The sequence below is a fragment of the Gossypium raimondii genome, chromosome 11 (genome assembly GCF_025698545.1).
Source record: "Gossypium raimondii isolate GPD5lz chromosome 11, ASM2569854v1, whole genome shotgun sequence".
Classification (NCBI taxonomy): domain Eukaryota; kingdom Viridiplantae; phylum Streptophyta; class Magnoliopsida; order Malvales; family Malvaceae; genus Gossypium; species Gossypium raimondii.
In genome coordinates this window covers 47,007,383-47,024,817 of record NC_068575.1, presented here as the reverse complement: position 1 = coordinate 47,024,817, position 17,435 = coordinate 47,007,383, and the positions used below count along the sequence as shown (strand labels likewise).

At 30.6% G+C, this 17,435-nt stretch overlaps 2 protein-coding genes across 2 annotated transcripts; one reads left to right on the top strand and one right to left on the bottom strand.

The window, feature by feature from the left end:
• Positions 1-4,944: 4,944 nt before the first annotated feature.
• On the bottom strand, positions 4,945-5,471 carry LOC105803552 (polcalcin Ole e 3). Its single transcript, XM_012635796.2, has one exon. The coding sequence runs from the start codon at positions 5,412-5,414 to the stop codon at positions 5,166-5,168; it is 249 nt and encodes an 82-aa protein (XP_012491250.1). The 5' UTR covers positions 5,415-5,471; the 3' UTR covers positions 4,945-5,165.
• A 10,241-nt stretch (positions 5,472-15,712) lies between these two features.
• On the top strand, positions 15,713-16,343 carry LOC105803550 (probable calcium-binding protein CML23). Its single transcript, XM_012635793.2, has one exon. It carries the CDS (start codon positions 15,717-15,719, stop codon positions 16,173-16,175), a length of 459 nt encoding a protein of 152 aa, XP_012491247.1. The 5' UTR covers positions 15,713-15,716; the 3' UTR covers positions 16,176-16,343.
• Positions 16,344-17,435: the final 1,092 nt, after the last annotated feature.

Here is a 17,435-nt window from a genome sequence, read left to right as displayed (position 1 = left end):
AATCTCAAATCTAATCGATCAATATCACTTTCATGCCTTAGCATTCCTTTATACTTACCTTGAATATGACATTCAATCATTTCCATTTCAACCAACTGCCAAACATTTCAAACTTTAAGCTACATGCCAAATTCTTATACAAATCAAGACACTTATATACATGTCGTCAAAATGGACGTATACGAAAAATTTGTTATTCATCTTCTATACTAAAATTTTAAAATAAATTAAAAATAATATATATATTGGTTGCTATTAAGATAATTTATACCATATTAAAACAAAAAAAAACTATGTATCAAACAAAATAATTTGCATGCCATACTAGAAATTATTATCACTATATAGTCACATAATTATACTTAATAGTACAATTAAATGAAATGACATAAAAAATTTACAAACTAACCTTATCAACTCAAACTTGATTTCTGAAGTTAAAATAAATTATTATTGATCTTCAATCTTGATTTCTAATAGCTGTAGGGACACAAGTTTGAAACTTTTGTAACTATTTAGAACTTAAAATTCGTCCCATTTAACTATAACGACTCAATTTTCTACTCTCTCAATTTGTTACCTAAGCAAGTGTGAAAGTGGCAGAAAGTGGTGTTGCCACCCTATACGATGAAACAAATAACTTTATACCAACAAATTCCGATGTCGCCATATAGGGTGGCAACATCAGTTAAATTTTTTTTTCAGCTGCAATTATGTATTGATCATTTGTGCACCTTTGAGGGTATACCGTCTGACAACATAACAACATTGAAAAATAATGATTAAAACAGTTCATTCTCATAAATAATTTAGAAGGCACTCTATTTTCATAACTAATTTTTATGTTATTAACGTAAAAAACCCTATATAATGTAAATAAACCCGTAATATTGTTCAAGATTATCGATACTGTTTAAAAATAAGTGTTTCCTATTAAAAGCAAAGAATGTTGTGGGGGCAAAGCTTAATTAATGCCATTTTGTCATGTGATGTTTTTCACTCCTACAAAATTCTTTCTTTGGTTTTTAGTTAATATGCTATTTGGTTTCTATATTCGATTTAAACGTTTAATTTGGTATTTAAATTTTCTTTTGTTTCAATTTGGTATCTGAGTTTGGCTTCAATATTCTATATTAGTACATGAGGTTTTTTCAAATTAATATTTGAGTTTTTTTGTATCATAGAAGTACCTAAGTTTAACTTTAATATTCAATTTGGTGCATACGTTTTCTTTTGCCCCAATTAAGTGCCTATGCTTTTTTAAAATAGAACACAAATGTCAAATATTTATTAGACCATATGATGTTGCTTAGTTTGAGCACCAAATTGTGTTAGAACTGTAAATAATATCTAATATAAAATTAGAACTGTAAACAAGATTTGTCATGTCAAATCATCAAGAACAAAACAAGAACAAAACTAGATGTGAAAGTTTACCTGAATTCATCGATTTCTTGAAATCTCCGGATCTTGGGGTTTTGATCTTCCAAATTAGCACACAAGTAATCTAGAGAAGATGACTCTTTTTTCTAAAAATGGGATATTAGAAAAATTATCTTGTGTGTAATTTAGGGACCATAACCCTAATATATATAACTTTGACATATTACCCCTAATTTCTAATTGGCCCTAATTTCTAATTAGGCCTTAATCAATTAGAAATTAGTTACTAGAGTATATACATATATTTGACCTATACTTTATTTAATAATTAAAACCCAATAAACCATAACCAAATTAGATCACTTTTAATTTGGGCTAACCTATTATGATAGTAAATAATAACATGTAATTACCCTTATTATATATGTGATGTGCATATTTTCCAACAATCTCCCACTTGGACCACATATATATACTAATTACTCTATAATTACATATCATTATATAACCTTATGAGCTCAAAATTTTATTATCATATACAAAAAGTATTCTGAACAATCTCGTCCATTAATTATGTTAAGATAGAACCAAGACGACTTTCGTTACATATATCATAACTAAATCCATCCTTGATCATGTACATTAACACAACCAAATGACATAGATCAAGTATGGATGTGTAGTATGGAAATTATATGCAATATGATCTAAACATGTCTATTTCTAATTGGTCCTCCTTAAACCTTAGTGAGATCAAACATTACCAAAACCAGAGTGTGAATAAACCAAATAAACTTTATTTCTGCAGAAAATAAACTTAATATTTGTAAACTGAAATAATTGAAAACGTCTCTATAACATAAAAACATTTAAAAGTACAAACTCCCACTAAAACCAAATATCCTTAAATGATATTACACTCATATGAGCAATGTGCTCATGAAAAACCTTGGGTGTAATCCCTTAGTAAGTGGATTCGCAATTATGGAGTTTGTCCCAATATGCTTTATAAACACCTAACACTCTGAACTTTTACTTTAACAACAAAGAACTTTAAATCTATGCGCTTTGACTTTAATGTGCTCCTGTTGTTATTGGAATAAATGACTACCAATTATTGTCACAATTTGCACTCTAGTGACAAAATTTTGCATCAATATTCCATCCAAATCGGAGTCTATATACTTGATGATCTCTAACTTATCAGACCTTCGATATGTGAGCATGTAATCTTTTATTCTTTGAAGATACCTCATAACCCTTTTGTCTGCTAACCAATGGTTGATACCAGGGTTGCTTAAATATCTGCCTAACATTCCAACAATGTACGCAATGTCCGAACGCATACATACTTAAGCATACATTAGACTCCCACTCTTAAGATGTATGGAATCTTATGCATTTCTTTAATCTTAAAATCATTCTTGGGGTATTGGTCGAGACTTAACTTATTATTGAAAAATAGTATGTCATTAGCATAAAAAACCAAATATAGAACCTTACTCTCACTGAACTTGTGGTATACAATTATCGACCAAATTCATCTCTAAACTGAATGAGATAATCATTTGGTAAAATTTGTAATACTATTAACGAATAGTCTGCTTAAGCCCATAGATGAAGTTCTTTAATTCACAAATCATTAACTTTGCATCATTAGACACAAAGTTTTCTAGTTGCACCATATAAATGTATGAACAATGTTACCATTGAGAAACCATTAACTTAATAATTCATCTGATACAACTTAAGGTCAAAATATTCCACTAAAGCTATTATAATCCTTTCTCTAGTGGACCTTTTTTTAATGACATTCGTTCTTGAGGTTGTTGAGTTTATTTTTCCGGAACAATTACCTCATTTTAAATAAGAAGTTGTTCAACATTGTCTTATTGAGGTTCTAGATTCACTTCTTGATCAATGATAGGTATGAGAACCTGAACATCGTCAAAATTATTTAAGTGTAAAATTTTGTACTAAAATAACTCATTTTTTATGGTGCATTTGGGTGCCGATCATCTCATCGTCAGCACCAACCCGTATCATCCCTCAATCATTGTCTAATCATTTGTCAGTATCTTAAAAAATTAATTTTTTTGGTGTCAGCATTGTAATCGGCGGCACTGGTATGTATTTTCCCTCATACATTTAAAAAAAAATCCGTCTTTCGAGATTTAGAAAAAGAAAAATTTTATTTTTTTAATGAACGCCATCATTGGTTCAAAATTTTAATTTTGTTGTGTTAGCCTTCCTGTTGCCGACATCGGTGCTCGAATATATTAAATAATATTTTTTCTTTGGTGCTGGTTTTCCCGAATCCAGCACCAGTTTTTTTATTGAAATTTTTTTTGGTGTCGGCTTTCTTGTTGCCAATAGTAGTGTTTTTAGTGTGAATTTTTTTTGTGTTGGTGTTCTCGTTGCCGGCACCACCAGGCTATATATGATTCAGTTTTGGTTGCTTTAACTATTTAAGGGAGAAAGGAAAAAAAGAAAGAAAGAAGGATCTGTGTTTAGATGAAGAAAAAACAAATTTTACTGAAGACGAATAACCAACTGTTGTTCGTATACATTCTTTTCGATGAATCAATTCTACAAAATACAGAAGAAAGATGTGCATTTCAAGCTCGCCCAAAAGTAGGGATGAGATTCAATAAGATTGTAATGCTAGAAGAAATGAAATGAAAGATTAGTGCAAAAATAGCTCGTCATTGTGGGAAGATGACATCGAAAATAGTTCTTCGGCACAAAAAAAAACCTAACATCGATGCTGACAACGAGAACACCAACACCTATTAAAAACTTTTTTTTAATCCCAAAATATGAGTATTTTTTAAAATGTATGAGAAAAATACATACCGGTGCTGACGATTCAGTGCCAATACTTAAAAATTAATATTTTAAGGAACCAATAAATGAATGGACAATGATTGGAGTTGGTGTCAATTGTGAGATGACCGATACTTAAATATATTATAAAAAATAAATCATTTTTGTATAAAATTTTACAGCTAAATTAATTTCATAAATAATCATTTTGTTTGAGTCAATTTTGAAGAAAAACGTGATTTGAAAGATTAGGACTTAAAAGATAAGGTGAAGTTGGAGTTCCAATCCCCTTCAAACCTCTCCCATGAATAACCACATCATCTAAACGGCTAAGCACTAATAATTAATTTTCTGTCAAAAAATATTATGGTGGGTTACAATGATTGACCCTTTTTTAAAGAAAAATAGAGTTTAAGGATTCAAAGTTTTTAATTGAAGATTTCAGAGTCAATTTTGATCAAACCCATATTTTATTATTGACCCAAAAATTATCAAAATACTTTTAAAAAATTAATTTTATTTATTTTAATTAGAAATTTTAACACTTTCATAAGAGTTTATAACCTTTTAACTATGCTTCTAGATATATTTACTTTTTATAAGATATGTTTTATTCAACTTCGTAAAAATTAATATAATATAAAAATAATTTATATATATACACGACTACATCCATAATCAACAAATGATGGGGTTTAGTTGTATTATCTTTTAAAAAGAAGAAGAAAAAAAGAATTTACGACACTGCAGCTCATTCATTAGATAAGCTTGCCCAAGTAAGCAAACACACCAAAAAAGGGAAAACAAAAGATCTTACACTTGAGAAGCAAGAACCAAGAGACCGAAAGCAATCAAATACATGAGGTTACAGTTTAACTACCCACAACTTCTCGAGTAAAAAAAATTGAAATTTCACTAATTAGTGAATCATTTGCAAATGATTTATAATAAAAAAATTAAAATATTTTAGCAACATCTTTCATTAGGCCACGGTTGGCAGATGCGAATGCAATGTACTCGTCATAGGAAATAAAGCCATCTCCGTCGGTGTCGATCTCGCTCATCATCCTCGAAACTTCTTCCGGCGTGACCGATCCGAGCGTCTTCAAGGCATCCCCAAGCTCCGCTGATGAGATCTTGCCGTCCCCATTGGCATCGAATCGCTTAAAAATGCGTTCTAGATCAGCTTTCTCTTGATCATCCATGTCTTTTTTTTACTGTTGTAATGTGTTCGGTGAAAGTTGCTTTTGTGATTGGTTGATGTTTCTGAATGAGATTGAGAGGGCAACTAAGTTGTGGATTTTAAGGACATATTGCAGTAAGAATTGAGGCTGTCCATTGAAACAGGGAGTTAGGCATTAAGAACGGATCACCTGTGAAATGTGTGCAACCTCCTAACTGTTTACCTGAAATTAAGGTTAAAAAAGAACACATGTCTAGATAGGCAAGTGTAATTACTTGAGAAATGACCCATTTTAACCAAGAGAAAAAGAAATTAAAAGAAATTTTTTTCCTATTATTAGATATTCGACACTATTCAATTCAATTTTTTTTTTTTAGATAATGTTACTTAGATTTAGTATTTGAGTAAATTCGGATAAAATTTTTCGGATATCATATGCTAAATTTTGATTTGATTTTGATTCAAATATCGCCACACATTCAAATAATGCTATTTGTAATGGTTTTAATTATGCAGATAATGATTATGATATTCCAATATGATATTTATTTGCATATTTATGTATGAGAGACAGGAGAGATCCACTTTCATTGGATTAGTTTTACATACTTTTGTACTATTAATATTTTAACAATTAAACTATTAAATTTATTAATATATTTGTACTTGTTGTGCATGTAATTTTTGAATCAGTCCAAAAATCATCTTTATTAATATATATTTAATGGTCGGAAGTTTTATATAAAACAAATAGGTAACATTTTAATTCATTAAAACTTGACATGCTTTAGGATAGATCTAGGATTCGATTCGAAGGGTGAAATGTAAATATAATTTAACAATAAAATTATATTAATACTTCTTAAATATCAATATGGTCTACTTACAATGAAATTATAAATTGAAACAACTTAAGATATAACGTTATTTGTCTTGTCTTGATTTGTATGGAGTTGTTCTTAAAACTCTTATCAAACACCAATTTAACACAGGTTTAAACATTATCACCCCATTCCTCACCCCCAATTGCTATAAAAAAAGATGTCCAGGCATTCTTCATGTTTTGCTTAGAATGTATATGATTTTTTTCTTTACATTATAGAAAAATATTAAATTTCAATTTAGTTTCTCTATTATGCTTAAATTTGAGATTTATATTCTTTGTACTTTAATTTCTATCATAATTTGGTCCATATATATTTTTATAATGTTATTAATTAGTCCAAATAGTTAATATCGTAAACTTTTAGATAAAATGTTATGTGGTTATATATAATTCAATGCTCTAAGGGTCTTACAAAGGACACATCTTTTGGATTTGCCTTACTTTTTTACATTATAAGATAATTATCAAATTTCAATTTTAGTCCATATACTATGCTAAAACATGAATTTAGTCTATGTACTTTAATTTTGACATAATTTATGTAACGACTTGATTTTTATCAGTGTCGAAAAACTCGGTTCAAGGTTGAATTCTTTAAACCAAGCTGCTCAGATTTTCAAATTTAAAAGTTAGTGAGTTGAATATGAAAGTAAGAGATGAACTAACTAATAATTAAATCGATTAAGTAGTTTTATAAAAGTACAAAGATTGAGTTAAAAACTATCAAATGATAGACTAAACGAGAAGAATTAATAAAGCTATAGCCTCAAAATAAATAATACCATAATTAGTTTAATGTTAGTGGCCAACAGTGACCTTGGCTATTAATTTCCATTGTCTTTAAGATGGAAGCATAATAACCATAGATTTATAATATTTTAATTTAGTTAATTAAGTAATACGTATGAATATGTGTAAGTGGGAATGAGAAGAAGCCACAAACTTTCTAGGGTTGTTTGGTAAGCATTTCACTTTAATTTTTGTTAGATTTTGAGTAAAGCATTTAGTTGAAGATTATTTAATTAATGAAATTTTGTTAAGGAAAACATTAAATAAGTTGATGAGAGAGAGAATGAGGGATTTGATGAAATTGTTGTGTTCATAGCTTGGGATCCCTACAATGTAAATACAAAGTTGGATCGTAATTCAATCGAATAGATAATAAAATACAAGCATTTCAGTTAATAGAGTTTATAGGATTAAATTTGAATAAATGCATAAAATGTTTAATTTAAAAGTATAATTAGTTAAATGTGTGATTTGAACTTGTATTTTAATTTATTTAACATAGCTAAAGATGAAGTTGAACCGTTGAAGGATAAATGCAAGGCGAAAACTGTCGATGATTAGCGATATTGGTTTGTACTAATATAATTTATGTTTTTCTTAAATTCAATTAAGTAACTAATCTTGTTGAATTGCTCGTGATACATGATTACAAGCTGTGTTAGAATGTATCGTGTTAAATGTTGGTTTAATTGGTAAGTTGACATGTATGTTTATGTATATAGAACTCGTAATAGTATTAAACGAATTATCTGCTTGATTATTATATTGAGTGGTATATGGTAATATATATCGATATTGTAAAGTATGAGATTTCCCTATTAAACGATGCTAGACATAATCAGGGTATAGTTGGTATGCCATATGATTTTTATATGTATTGGTGGGAGCATTCTGCACTACGGTGCAATTCATTCTGGCACTTCGCTGCATTACATTTTGTGGAGTGTTAGGGGGACTAGTGCATCTATGCTTGATCAGCACTTCGGTGCTTATTGTGAAGTGTTAGGACATAAATCTATGTACTCGTACTTGTGTCTGCATCTAGTTAATAGGGGCAAAAAGAAAATGTTTAATATGCCATTTTGTTTCTGAAAATGATATGATATTCTGAATTGTTGATAAAATGTCATTCTGATCTTGATAGTCGAATATTAAGTTGATTATGTCGAATATTAAGTTGATTATGCTTATGAAAGGTCATTCTGAGTTAGATAAGTGACGATAATCATGCTGAAATGATTATTAAACAATCTTGATACTGAAATTGATGTAATGAAATGATATTTTGAGATTATTAACTCTTGACTTCACATATTTGTTATACGATGCTAGCTTAATAGTTTTACTTTTGAATTCAAATTATGTTAGTATCACTGAGTATTCAATACTCAACGTACAAATTTGTTTACTTCTATACGAAAGCTTGACTTAGGTTCTTGGTGTTTTTATGATTTTGTCAACATCCAAGCAACTAATACTCAGATTAGTCATCAATTGTAATGTTTTCCTACACTTGGTTATCAGTGGCATATACCTAAGTCATTATGAAGTGTTTTGAAATCCTTATGTCATTTTGATTTGTAAATATGTGAAAATACATGCCTTGGTGATTGGTTGAATGATTTTGAATTCCACTTATTTCTTGATACACATAAATATTATGGAGCAACTTTGGTTGAATGGTTAATTGTGTACAAGTTAGTAGTTAGTTTAATTAGGCTAGTTCTGATGGAAGAAATGCTTTAATCTCTAAGTGTTGAATGCAATTATACAAATTAAGTATGTGTGCATTAGGTTTATTTATGTTAAAATAGTTGTTGAGGTGGTAATGGTTGAATTTTTACTCGGTTTAAGTTATATTTAGTTAGTTTAACTACCTATTAACTAATGTTGAAAGAGATATATGAAATGTCATGTCTTTAAGATATTATGTTTTTATATGTCATTTGGATGTGTTTTAGCTAAGCATAACTCTAGAATGGTTTAGAAAGATTTTTGACATCATTTGCTTGTAGGAAAGTTTGCACTTTTGATATTTTGATAGGATGGTCTCAAGACACTTTGGTCATGTCTCAAAACACTATGAACAAAAATGACATGTTTAATAGGTTTCAGGACATGTTTAATAGGTTTCTAGGTAAATGTCTCGAGACATGTTGAACAAATTTCAAGACAGTGATAGTTAGGTCCTGAGACATGCACCCCATGGTCTTGAGATGAGCAAATATCAAACCTAAGTTAAATTTGCCCTGTTCTAGGTTTTGAGACAAGGACCATTTGTCTTGAGACAACCTAACGTTGAAGTTAAAATAGCAAAACATGGGAGGCTTGTCTCGAGACTTGAGAAGCCATGTCTCGAGACATGGTTTCTCAAGTCTCGAGACATCATGCTGAAATTTGATTAATACAGTTTATATTCGAATCTTAACTCCATTTTTTATCAAACGGAAACTTGTAACCCTATTTATATAATTATATAACATTAAATCATCATGTTTATGCTGATAACTATGATTGTACGTGAGTATTATGAATTACTGTCAAATTGTTTGATTAAATTATTTAAAATAGTCCGAGTTGTTTTGACAATGTAATGTGACGCCATCCATTTGGATCCGGCAACCGAATCAGGTGTGGGGTGCCACAATTTGTTCCCCTACTTTTATATTGTCATTAGTTAGTCTAAGGGTGTGTTTACATTGAGGTTGAAAAGTAGCTTTGAACCAAATCATGATTTCAAATAAAAAAATTTGGTAAACAAGCAACTTTTCAAACCAAACCTTGATTTTAAAGTGGGATTTCAAGTCAAACCAAGCTTGAATGAACAAACCTCTATTCATGTTCGTTTGTTTATTTTCAAGATTGTTCGTGTTCAGTTTGTGGTCGTTAAGAATTTTAAATTTTTTTCATTTTCGTTTATTTAAAATTATGTGTGTTCATGTTCGTTTGTTTAATGTTCACGAACAATGTTAATAAATAATAAACAAAAACAATAAATAAATACATACATACATACATACATACATACATACATACATACATACATACATACATACATACATACATACATACATACATACATACATACATACATATATACATACATACATACATACATACATACATACATACATTGTAACACCCCTAACCTATATCCGTCGCCAGATTAGGGTTACAAGGCATTACCGACCAAAATATAACTTATGACAGTCTTCCATTTTTAATTATGTACAAAGTTATAATAACTCATTTACAATAAATTTCAATTCAAATAAAAATCATTAAATTAATCATATAAATCACATTCAGTCATATTAAACATATAATTAACAAAATAAAAAAAAACATAATTATTTAGTTATGTTCCACATATACAAATTATGTTCCAAAAAAATTTCAATCACATATTCAAATCAACTAGCCTGCCACAAGTCCTGTTACACATGCTTATTAATTCCACTATTAAACTATACATACGACTCACTCATGGCATTCAACTTATCAAATTATATGAAAGCTTATTACACTACAATTCCATGCACATAATAATATTACAGCATAACCGAACATACTTTGATGCTATCCTATTATGCACACTTCACCTTAAAAACAAAAGCCATACAATATAAGCCTTATAAATATATAACATGAATCATGCGCTCAACTCTTTAATAGTACTCATATACCTAATAAGATTAAACATTTTACTTCATAATTCTATACACGCACATATTAAACCAAATAAATTATTAACTTACCATATGGTAAATTATGCTTTTAATACCATCTGTATATATATACACATAGTCTCCATATCCATATGAAGCATTAAGAAATAGAACCTAAACAACTAACCATTCAAGCATATATATGTGCATATTTTATCATTCATTTTATCATCAAATCGAATAGTAAGATAATTTATAAATTTATAAACCCGTCTCATTACAGTAATATTTATCTATTAAACACCATTAACAAATCAAGCATACTTATCTCGCTTATAAATTATCGAGTTTAGACCTCATATGCCAACCATTCAAACATCACCTATTCGGTCATTAGCATAACATCTCAATAATTCATACTATTTCCATTTCTCAAACTTAAGCTTAATACACTATCTCATAATCTTATGTCAAAACAAAATGTCACTTATAACTAATTAAATGACCATTATAATTGTACCTAAAAATCAAATTTACCAAGAATCATATATATATACATAATTAGTTCATATAAACTTATCATGATCAAAATCACAACCATCACCACCTTAACATCACAAAATTCGAATCATAAACAAATACATCCCATATATATATATATCATGAAGCATATTTCTCAAAAAGAAGCTTATACCACAACTAAATATTCACAACTAATAGCAACCTAATCAAGCCATTTTCGCATGGCTGTATATACACAATTCAAAACCAAGCATATCAAGCTAGACTATACATGCCATATGACATAAATACAAGTTTTCTTTCAAGGTACCAAAATAGATATCGATAGTGTGATGATATTCCTCAACGATCCCGAGCTCAAGCTAGCTTTCAAAATCTATAAAACAACAAATAAGCATACAAAGTAAGCTTGAAAAGCTTAGTAGGCCATAAGCAAATAAATTAACACAAGAACATTCATAATTCATCTCGAAATAACCGAACCTAACTAATTCCGTACAAATCTACAATCCCATTTCTCATAAGGTTCACATAACCATTTTAATCATCATCACTTACCATTTCTTTCAAAGTTCATATAAACTTAATACATACCTTAATCGTTTAAATCGAACTCACATTCGGTCTTGCCATATCTTTGCCCATAGAACCATTCAGAATAAAAAAGGATACGCGGATAACTCAAAAAGCTCGTACGATGCCAACGTCACAGACGTGGTCTTACATGTAATGAAATATCGATGCCACTGTCCCAGACAGGATCTTTCAAGTAATCATATACAATGCCAATGTCCCAAACATGGTCTTACACGTAAATCACATATCGAAACCCTATGTCATTACATATGTATCCTAACTACTTCTATGGTTCGTACAGGGTTTTCGGATGTCATAATTCAATCGAATCAAGCTCATAAACAATTCTCCCATGTTTAAAACAATTGGACATTACACATATATACATTAAAATTTAATTCGACATTTATAAAACATATACATTCAAATTTAACGACATTTATTTACTTACGAACTTACCTCGGACGAAGACGAACAGATGAAATCGACTACTTGACCACTTTTGATTTCCCCCGATTTAGTTTCGTTTTCTTTTGTTCTTGATCTAAATAAATTCAAATATAGTTATTCAATAACACATTTTATTCAATTCAAACCATAAACACATAATTATGGAAATTTACACTTTAGCCCCTAAAATTTGCATTTTTGACAATTTAGTCCCTATTTCACAAAACACAAAATATTCAAAATTTAACAATTTCATAGCTTGGCTGAATATTCCCCTAGCTCATATAAGCCCACATATTTCATTTGTTTCACATTTTAGCCCCTTAATTTCTCATTTTCATAATTTAACCCAAAATACTCAAATTCATCAAAAATCCCAATACAAAATATATTTATTTAACATTAAGCTTTCATATTTCACATTTTAACATCACAAAGCTTACAAAATCAACAATGACATAACTAAAATTCATCATCAAATTCTGAAATTTAACCATGGGCTAGGCAATATACAAAACAACGATCTCAAAAACGTAAAAATTATCAAAAATCGAGCAAATAACATACCTTAATCTAGTTATACAAGTGCCAAACTTAATGAAGCTTCAAACATTTCTTTTCTTTTCTTTTTCGGAAATAACAAAGATGATAATGACCATTTTCATGTTTTTTATTTAATTCATAATAATACAACAAAACCATTCTAACCTTAGTCATATAACATTAAAATCCCACTAACTAATGTCCATACTTGTCCATGCATTAATTCAATGATCCAATTGCATCATAAAGACCTCATACTTAAAAAGCCATGTCAATTTAACATTTTAACAATTGGCATACAATTTTTGCATTTTGTGCAATTAAATCATTTTTCACAAATCAACAAACAAATGATAAAATTAATTCACGGCAAATTTCACACATATCAATTCACATATTATAAGCACGGAAAAATAATAGTAAAATATTTTTCTGACTCAAATTTGTGGACCCGAAACCATTGTCTGACTAGGGTCTAAACCAGGTTGTTACATATATTGTTTAGATATAAAATAGTCAAATATAAATATTAATAATTATATTATAAATGAAAGAAATAAAAACCAAGATAATTTTATTAATATATACTAATGGAATTTTTATAAGAAAATATCATTAATAAATAAATGAGTCAATAAACGAGCTTATAGACGAACTTTTAAATGAGTTTGTTCGTGAACATAAATGAACCGAACACACCTCTTTTCATGTTCTTTCGTTTATTAAACAAACATAAAATTTTTGTTCATACTTGTTTATTTAGGTTAATAAACGAACATAAACGAACGTTATACAAACGGTTCGCGAACAATTCATCGAATGTTCTGTTCATTTACACCCCTAAGCGGGATTGAGAAATTGACACATGTCCTTACATTGTATTTAAAAATTTTAAAATAAATAAATAGGACATGTGATAAATTCTTAATATCGATTGTGGAGTTAAAATTTTCCACCGCTTATGTACAAAATAATAACCTAATATTTTTTAGTATAAATTATAAATATATTAAAATTTATAAAAGTATAAAATATCTTAAATACAATAATATTATAATAAAATATACAAATACAACATAAATGCACAAATTAGTACTCATCCAACTCTAAAAAGCACCATTGAAGCTCCTATACTAGGAGTCTGATAGTATTTTGTCTCCTCTACTCAATAAAAGGACAAATTAATTCATGTACACTAAATCAAAGAGAAAATTAATCTTTCCATTAGAAATTACATCCATTTCTACCGCTGAGTGATGGCATGACTGATACAGCAAATTGATAGAGACACCCCACAGATACTTTATGGGAGAAACATTGACTCGATAGAATGAAATTCTACAAAAGCCCTTTCGGAAGTGTTAGTGGCGCAAGAGATCAATATGAAGCCTGCAGATTCGACTATGGAGCTGACACCTTTAGGAAAGGTGGGTTGTGCATCGAGCTTCGAGGGAAAAGGAGAGATGCAGAAATAGTCGGGACGAGTAAATGCAGCGAGTAAGGTACATTGCAAACACTTTGATAGTGTTTTAAATTTTGACTTGTTGGCTTGACAAGGTCGTAGGGGCCCTTTCAAAGTTCATAAGCAAGGAGGTCGAGAGACTGTGGGCAATACGAAGCCAATGTGTGAGAATCAAGGTGATTTAAAAGGGAACAAGTCAAAATTGGGGCAACTTAGAGTGGAGGCTTCTTGCCAACGAGATGTACCAACAAGTGTAACGGTTTAAGTTAAGAGGCGATGGAAGCCGAGGCAAAGGTTTCGAAAGAGGGGACAACCCGATTGCAAGACAAGTCGGGAGGAAACCAAGGCAACGAGAGAGCTTCAAGGTGAATCAAGTCAGTGCCATTCGGAAGTCGCAACGAGGGCGTTGCGAGAATGGGTGGGGGAGAATGTCATGGGCCAAAGTGCAAAGCTCATGACCATGGTACAAGATGCGCCCCATGGAGGTCTATCGATTAGATGGGAAACATTTAGCCCACGAAAACTAGCTTGATTCAAAGAACTGTTTGAAAAGCCTGTCAGAGTGAAGCCTGGTTGGCCCGATAATGAAGATATGACAACTTAGACTATTTTTAGTAAGTAGGAGAATCATATATTGTAGATTTGATATGATATGATGTAATCTTGTAAATCCCCAAAATTAAGGGATAGGCTAATCTCGTCCGTCAATGTAATTTAATTTTGACCTTCGGTTCTGGGGGAGCTCAACTATAAATAGAGAGCCTCCCTTCACTTGTAAATCATTCCATTGTACTTGAATTCTTAAGAGTAATATAATTCTTAGAGCATTTACTCAAACACCTTATGTATGTTCTTTTCTGTGACTTAGGCGAGTTTGGACGAACGGATCGCCTAAGGCCGCACGGATCGCGAGACGAAAGATCTAGCCCCGTGACACTAGACATGATATTTTGCCACATTAGCATGAGGTACCTGTGTTATTGTCTACTTACTCCATCAATTATGTCATCACTTAATGGTAAAAATGAATTAAAATTTTAATTAAATAATTAATTAATTTTTGAATTTAACATATAAATATTAATTTAGTAAATTTTTTGAACAAACGCTTGATAATACTTTTGCCCTCGTCTAGCATAAGAAGACAAGTTAGAAGATTTCCTTTCAACAAGTCCCACATTTATTCCACTTTTAGAAATATTTTTCTAATTTAATTATATACGTGTCATATTTCTGTTGGTTACTCAGCTGAAAACTACACTGTACCCGTCAATGCCTTACTTTTCCCCTTCCTAGGCCTACTTTCACGTGCGGAATACCGCGTTAATTTTCACACCCCCCTCCATAAAATTATAAGTACGCCTCCACAAATTAAGGAAAAGTAAAACCCTAATCTTTGTGTGTGTTTTAGTTTTTCAGTTATTTTCAATGGCGACTTTTTTAGGATCATTGGAAGATATGAGGGCAGTATTCAACAAATTCGACAAAAACGGCGACGGAAAGATCTGTCGCGATGAACTAAAATCGACCCTAAGTGCCTTAGGTTTCGCATTCTCTTCCGACGAAGTTGATCTTATAATGTTGGAGATGGACAAAGATGGTAATGGCTATATCGACGTAGAAGAATTTATTGCTTTCCATGGAATCTCCGGCATCGATGGAGACGAAAAGCAGTGTGATAACAAAGAATTGAAAGACGCGTTCGACATATACGATCTGAATAAGGACGGGTTGATTTCGGCTAACGAGTTGCATGCTGTGTTGAAAAGGTTGGGAGAGAAGTATTCGTTGAGTGATTGTCAAAGAATGATCAGTCAGGTCGATAAGGATGGCGACGGAAGCGTTGATTTTGAAGAGTTTAAGAAGATGATGATGAATAATTCTTGAAAAAGTCTGGAAAAAAAAGTATACCAGGTTAGGTCTTAGTGTTTTACTCGTAAGAAATAATACTACTTAGGAAGGATTGGTTCTTTAATTTAAGAACGTGTAGAATGGTTAATTCTGGATATTATTAATTCACACTATTCTATGTTTTCTTAATCCTAATGGAATCAAGGTTTTATAGCATTTTATTTGATGTACGAAATAGGGTTTCAGTTTATTTTAAGGAAAACATGTGAAGCTAGTGGAAACGTGAAAATGTTGATTTTTTATGATAAATTAATTTTAACAAGTTTTAAAATTTAATTTAAAAAAGAAGAGAAGAAAAAGTGAATAAGAAATTTGTTTATCCGATTCTAATTTTAGGAATTGAAAAAAAAGAGAGGCAATTTTGAAATAAGCAAAAGTTAAAGAAATTTGTCAACGAATCGTTAACCTCCGATTCTAATTTTAGGAATTGAAAAAAAAAAACAGGCAAGTTTGAAAGAAGCAAAGGAAGCATGAGAAATATGTGAAGTTTAAGGTGTAGAGACTGATGGCCATGAAGACGAAGTTGTTCATGAAATAGTTAAAATGGAGATGAGAAGGCTCATCGGTGATAATTGGTTTTTGATGTTGTGTGGATTGTGTGCTTCTGTTGAAGGGTTTGTTGGATTAAGGATGAGATGATGGAGTGTTTAATATTTAAAGGTGTTGGTTTAAAGGAAGGAATGCGAGAGAGTGTGAATGTGTTGGGGATTTCATGTCAGTAAGAAGCTTAGGCTTGAGAAAGTGGAGAGTTTCATTGGGTTTTCTCCTAATTTGTTGTCGTTGAGGACGGAAAATGGATGGGAAACTAGATCCCCTGAATAGGTGAGTCTTTTACAAGCATTTTCTGATTTTCTCTTTATTTGTACAGTTTACCCTAAAAGTAATGACAAGGAGGTTGGTGTGGGTTAAAGGATCGACATTACAGACATGCTCTTTTTGCTCATTTGTGCTAGATAGTGCCCATGCTATAATCTCCTTTTATTCTACTGCTTGTGTTTGTTGTTTCAAGGACCAGGGAACGATTAATCTCACTTTTTCTCTTACGAATTTGTGTGGAAGATTTGTCAAAACTGTTGCTGCATTTAGAACATCCAGATGGCTCTCCCCAATGACCATATTCTTTTCTTTAATGCTTGGATGTCTTCTTTTCCCTTCAAAAGATTCAATTTTTTGTGGAAAATGACTTTCTATGCAATTGCGTGGTCTGTATGGCTTTCCAAGAATGACGGTGTGTTT